Source organism: Aplysia californica, unplaced genomic scaffold (assembly GCF_000002075.1).
Source record: "Aplysia californica isolate F4 #8 unplaced genomic scaffold, AplCal3.0 scaffold00217, whole genome shotgun sequence".
Taxonomy (NCBI): Eukaryota; Metazoa; Mollusca; class Gastropoda; order Aplysiida; family Aplysiidae; genus Aplysia; species Aplysia californica.
Genome location: NW_004797487.1, coordinates 912,342 through 918,839, shown reverse-complemented (window position 1 = coordinate 918,839; position 6,498 = coordinate 912,342). Strand labels below are relative to the sequence as shown.

The following is a 6,498-nucleotide window of genomic DNA, read 5'->3' as shown; positions in this document are numbered from 1 at the left end:
AGAGGCATTCTCTCGAATTTTACCAAAAAGAGATGGAATTCAAGATTTTTTCTCCTTCTTTCTAAACAATAATCTTTTCCACTGACGGCTCATTTCATGGAAGAACACCATCAATATTATCATTACACTGCTTTAAGTTAGCAAACAAAATGCCCACAAATGCTCACTGAACAACAGCAGCATGAGAAATATACATCATGCACTGAACACAACACAGAACGCTTGGCCACCTACCTGAACGTAACACCTGGACGCTGCCACTCGCTGGCACCGACCCGTAACCTCCTGACGAGTCTGTGATTGGCTGCTCCTCCTCGTCCGTGGCTTTGGTCACTGTAAATCTGGCCGCTGCCATGATCCTCTCCCAGGTGAGAAAACGTGGTTTACCTGGCACAAACAAGAGAAAATTTTAAGTACAAACCGTTACTACTACATTACGTGATGACCAAAACACACAAAAAATCAGTACGCTTCTAAGTAGTCACAACATTTACAGAAGGAAACAAGTCTTAGCTTCTTTTTTTTGGGGGGGGGGGGGGGGGGAAGTGTTTTACACCGCTCGCAAGTGCATAAGGTCATATGAGCATGCGGGACACACCTGACATTTTCAGTTGGTAGGAAATTTTGAATTTCGCCCAAGTGGCAGCCAAAGCTTACTCTTATCGATTTTGGACCACTAAGGGATTTTTTACGTGCGCAACTTGCACACGATACCTCCAAGATTTTTCGCCCTTGTCCGAGAAGTCTAGGGGTAGATCTTTCCTACCAGAAGATCAGGGGTGTGGCTGAAAGACAGCAGTAAGAATGAGCAAAGGAGAAGCAGTGGAGAGGCTGCAGAAAGATTCAGAAGCCCAGAGGAGGGGGTATAGGAGGTAAGGGGGGAGGGGCAGAAAGAGGAGTCGAAAGCAGACTAGAGAATATTGCTAGAGAGCAGGAAAGGAGGTGAACTTATGGCACTTGCCACACAATACATTATAAAAGGTCAATAAGTGCCAAAGATTAGAAGTGTGTTTGATACCTAAAAAAAAGGAGCAAACCAGACCAGAGCATCCTCCAACCACCCACAGGCAACAAATCGGCAGTAGAAAGAACAAGAAAAACAAAACTTAACTCTCTCCGACATATCGTCAATGACAGAGTACCTCAGTTTTGTTTCGTTATAACAAGATCCGTCATTTATGAGGACTTATTAAATTGATTATTGCTACAAGAAAACTTAGAAAGGACACAATAACATCCAGTTTCACTTTATCAAAGCGTCAGTTTGGTGATAAATGAGGGAATTCACTCTTGCATCAAGGTAACGATGTAACCGGACTCAGCAGAAATATAACTCAAACTAAAATTGGAATATAATATTTCTTTCAAATAAAAAATGGTGCATTCAGTAATGTGTGGATTATGCTCATCAGGTATCATATGGCTGTGTATCTAATAATAAAGCTATGCTGATTTGCTTTGACATGTTTGGTGAGAGCATTTTTTTCTGTCAAAATGTATTTTTCTTATCATCATCACCTATTCTAATTCTAATCCTTGTTTTATATGCATTCTTATATTATGTATATTTATGTTTGAATTGGGATTTGAAAACAACAACAACAACAACATATGTTTGAATTAATCCTTGCTTTATGTCTGAACATTCGAAATCAATTTCCTTCAAATTGATAAATCACATATATATATGTAACTTTTTGAGTGATGTCTATGCTTATGAAGTTATTTTGTACATCACATTGATAGCCAAATCAAGTCTGAAATTAATTATTACGTCTCGACTTTTTAAACAAAACTTCTTCCAGAAAGAGTCAATCACAACAAAGCACTGTGTTAGGTCTGCTTATTGTATAAAAAAAACTCAGCAAATTTAAAACCTAAAAAAATTGAGATGATAAAGTGGAAAAATAGGATAAAGATATATATATATATATATATATATATATATATATATATATATATATATAAGCAAATAATCACTACATGGGCCTATCATATGCAGATCTATAGGGCCTACAGTCGAAATTGTCAAAGACAACCACCCATTGCCAATATGAAAAGAATCCTCCAAGAATGTTGGATGGATGTCTTGAACAGTTTCATTGCAAAGAAGGACTTCCATAACGAGCGACAACACTAACAAACACAAAAAATGGGGACCTAACCCTAACCCTACTATCCATAACCCAAACCTTAACCCTAACCCTCTCTATCTATTTCATAGTCATCACTCGTTTCAGAATTCGTCCCCATTGAAATATATAGACAAAAAAACACAAGGGGAGAGGAGGGAAGTGGTCATTTGTACAGGATGTGATTGGATCGGACAGGTGATCGCTAGAGCATGTTTGACTGTATAGTGTGAGAACCTTATACGGGGTGCCAACTACAGATGGGATCCGCGGATTGGGCTGATCCCCTAACTCTGTCGCAGACGATCGGCCTGATCCAGCCGTAATGGGCACCCCTTATAACCAAACGTTTTGAAAATGTTCAAACAAGGCCTCGGTGTCCACATTTCAAGTTGTAAAAACAAGTCGTGAGTGTCAGATGGAGAGCCAACAACATGGACGGGGAGGAGCCAACAACCATCAAATAACTTACAACTTTGAACAATAAGAATGTATCTTCCTGTCTGAAAAAATATGCTAAACACAGTTCATTGTTAGATTGAACTTTGGTGGACTCAACACTGAACGAAGCCAGAACAACTTTTGAGCTTCGCTGTGCAATGGTCTACTCTATATTATTGTGCGTGTGTTTTTTTTTAAGCCACCTCTATTCTCACCCCGAGTGAAAATAGTGCAGGCGCGCTTTTTGGGCTATTCTCACCCAGTGTGCGTTCACTATGATAGCCTAGGCTGACCAGTGTAGCGTTCACCGAGAACGAACGTTCGAGTGCTCTTGGGCTGAAAGCGTGCAATTTTGTCTGTGGACAGTGAGAAAGAAAGAGAGAGGGGGGGGGGGAGAAAGAGAGAGAGAGATAGTAGATAGAGAGAGAGAGAGAGAGAGAGAGAGAGAGAGAGAGAGAGAGAGAGAGAGAGAGAGAGAGAGAGAGAGAGAGAGACAGAGAGAGAGACAGAGAGAGAGGAGTAGCGCGAGAACTTCCGGGCAAAACAAAATGGCGACCTGCGAAGTTCGGCTCCATTCGAAAAGTGAAATAGCCATAGCATCTTTGTAGACGACCAAATTAGCTTAATTTTGTGCTATAACGTCATTTTTTCTTTGCTTTGTCAATTTGAACATCCACACTGATAAACAGATTCCGAAATTAGGAAAAATAGAGGTCTTGTTTCACACCGAGTGAGAATAGCCAATGCTGGCAAGTCTCACCCGGGGTGAGATGTCGATCGTAATTTTTATTCTCACCCCGGGTGAGGATAGCCATTTCCTTTTTTAAATTATAAATGATAAATTTAACAAATCCGGAACTACTTTTGAGTCAAGCTGTGCAATGGTCCGCTTTTACGCATGTTGTTATTGTTTTGCATATTTATGGGCGTTTAAAAAAAATTATTAGCACTATTTTTGTTACCAGGGGGGAAAGCCCCCCTAAAACCCCCCACTGCTGTTATAGCTAGTACGCCACGCATTAATATAACATGTAGGCCTAAACACAGTGGGTCCACCAAAATTGAATCCAGTCCAGTTCATTACACAATACATCAAAGAGGGTGAGGATCTAGAATCTAGATCTAGATCTAGATAATCTAGATTCTAGTCTAGAGTTTGGAATTTTTTATTTCCCATTCATTCTTTTTCTTGACTAGAATCTATATATCTAGATCTAAGATCTCTAGGACTAAACTCTATACTCTACTTGAATTCAATCCTCACATCATACAGTCCACGGTAAAAGACCTACAGTACAGTTAGTAGCCTAGTTCAGAGACCTTATGACACTGGGTGGGGCTTATTGGTAACCAAACCCAAGGCCCAAATGCCACGATTACGCCAACTGAGAAATAGATCTAGATTCTAGTTGGTCCTTTTCCGTGTTCGGCTTGGATTGCTTGCCTTGGTGACTGGACACTTGTTTTTAGTTTTAAGGAATACGCTGTTATTAATTATCAAGTTCCGTTACTTCACATCTGTTCAACAGAGGATTACCTTTTGCTCGGATTCTTTACCTGGTATAAAAACAGAGATTCCAAGTCGAGTGATTCAATGAAAGCTAGTCTAATTATAGCATCACAGTGTGAGATAGCAGTGGTTGGCGATTGAGCAAAGTAGGGGGTTTGGATTGAGGCCACAGTTTGTGTGTACAGTCACAGGCCCAGATGAGGAAGTGCATCAAAGGTTGAGATTTCTATACTCCTCCAAGAAAGAGCTGAGATTTCCCCCACGGGAGGTTACTCAAAACGGTCACAACTCGCAGCAGAAACAGAAGGAGTTATTCCGATCAGCTGATTTTTGTTGGTCTTTTTTCTCGTGCAGGGGGGATTAGGGGCGTGTGAGGGGGCGTGGGGGTGGGGAGACTAAAACGGAAATTTGAACTCGGTAAAAGCTGTCAGTTGGACAATAATCGGAACAAAAGACAAACAACAATGAATATTATTTATGATGGTATACCCCCTCCCCCACAACCCTTTCAAACGTGGCCATTGAGTGGCGAGCAACAGCTGTGGGAAGCTCATAAAACAATAGATCTGTGGACTATGATTTATGCATTCGTACGGCGCCGCGGTTTTTTCTATTATACCCGTCCGCACAATATCCATAAATGATTGTAGAGCCCAATAAAGCGTGCTATCAGTTTTCGTGTCATTACCGGTTTTTTATAGAGTGATAAATTCACATTAGCTTTAGATTGGCAAACGTAATACCTTGTATGCCGACACACCCGCACCCCTTGTAAACTTGCTTAACACACGGTAGTTTGTAAAGTGCGCACTCATAATACGTATATAGGCCTCCATAGTACTCCTACAAACATGTATTGTTTATCTGCATTGTGTATCTCAAATTGCACCCCACCCCCACCCTCCCCCCCACCCCCCCCCCCCCACCCCCCAAAAAAACTATTTAAAAATCTGAGCTAGCAAATAAGTCCATAGCGTATTATTTTCATTTCTGTTATTTTAACTAGTCTGGAAAATGTACAAAATTTAGCTCTAGCACGAGTCGGTCCAACAAATAAGCATTGACATCATTGCCATTAATTTCTTCCAAACGTTCATACTTGGAACATAAGCCTACAGTAAGCAAAGTTGGTCTTAAAACCTACAAAGATTAAACCAAATACATGATGAAGTACACCCACGACAAAATGATTGCTATGCCCTATGAAAAGAAAACAAAAACATTGAAAAAGGGGTGGAATATAAATAGTTAGGACAAACAAACAATAGGTATGGAGGAGAGAACAAAAAATGAGGTGAACAGAAGGATAAAGATATGTCTTGGGGTTGGTTTATGAAATACAGAGAATTTTTTAAATATTTTAAATGACGAAATCACCGAAAGACAAGTTTTCAACCAGCTCCTTGTCCCAGCAATAAGCTACGGATACTAAAGCTGGTTTATAACCAGAAATATCATAAAGAAATTCAGGACAACGCAAAGAATAATGGAAAGGAAGATGCTGGGCATAAGAATACAAGATCAAATAAACCACACAAAAAAGGAAAATTGAAACTGCAGTTACAGATATCCTTATATTTACACAACAACAAAAATGGAAATGGGCCGGTCAGGTCGGCAGAGTGAAGGATAACAGATGAACGAAAAGATGTGCGGTATGGAGCCCAAGAACAGGACAAAGATCTAGAGTAAAAAATAAGACCGGAAAGAAGAAGGCAGGACGATATCAAAGAGAGGATGGGTACAACCTAGACACAGAAAACGGGGGCTAAAACAGAGTGGAGGTCGTTATTGTGGAGGACATCCTGCAGTGGACGAACAACGCCTAGAAAGACAGAACAATGTACAGGACAATACATGGCATGTTACATGAACATGAACTACTAACTATCAAAGATAATTTTTTGCAGATTTGAACACGCTCCTTTAAAAAATGTATGTTGAAAATGAAAGTATTTTCACCAGGAGCATCTTGTCGGTATATTATGAGCCCGATTCTTCCACAAAAAAGCATAAACAATAAATGTTGTCCTATTAACGAAGACATTAAGACTGCACTTGGATTAAGATTTTTGCACCTCAAGACACAACTCTTCTCACAAAATTACTTTTAGAATAAAATATTGTACTAAAACAGGACAGGACAAAAAAAGAATAAGACACCGGCTTGGCTTTCTTGGGTCGCTACAAAACAAACATTGTTTAGTTAATCATAGTCTAATCCCGTCTGATTCAAAACAAGACAATATTATTCTTGCATTCAAAAACGTGTTTCCGAAAGAAAGAAAAATTGTATTAATAGATCTACATCAAATCATGAGAAAAAATCCAAACAGAGCCAAAGAAATAAGAAATGTCAAAGAAATAAATTTATAGAATTACGCAAAATATTTTTTATTTGTACGGGGTACTGTT

At 39.6% G+C, this 6,498-nt stretch overlaps 1 protein-coding gene across 1 annotated transcript in view; it reads right to left on the bottom strand.

Annotated features, from left to right (window-relative positions):
* Positions 1-234: 234 nt before the first annotated feature.
* Positions 235-6,498, bottom strand: part of LOC101862038 — a gene marked incomplete at its 3' end in the record, with an annotated part of 15,814 nt that continues 9,550 nt past the window's right edge. The window contains 1 exon segment of the mRNA XM_035970086.1: positions 235-387. Within this exon segment, the coding sequence (XP_035825979.1) occupies positions 235-387 (153 nt within the window).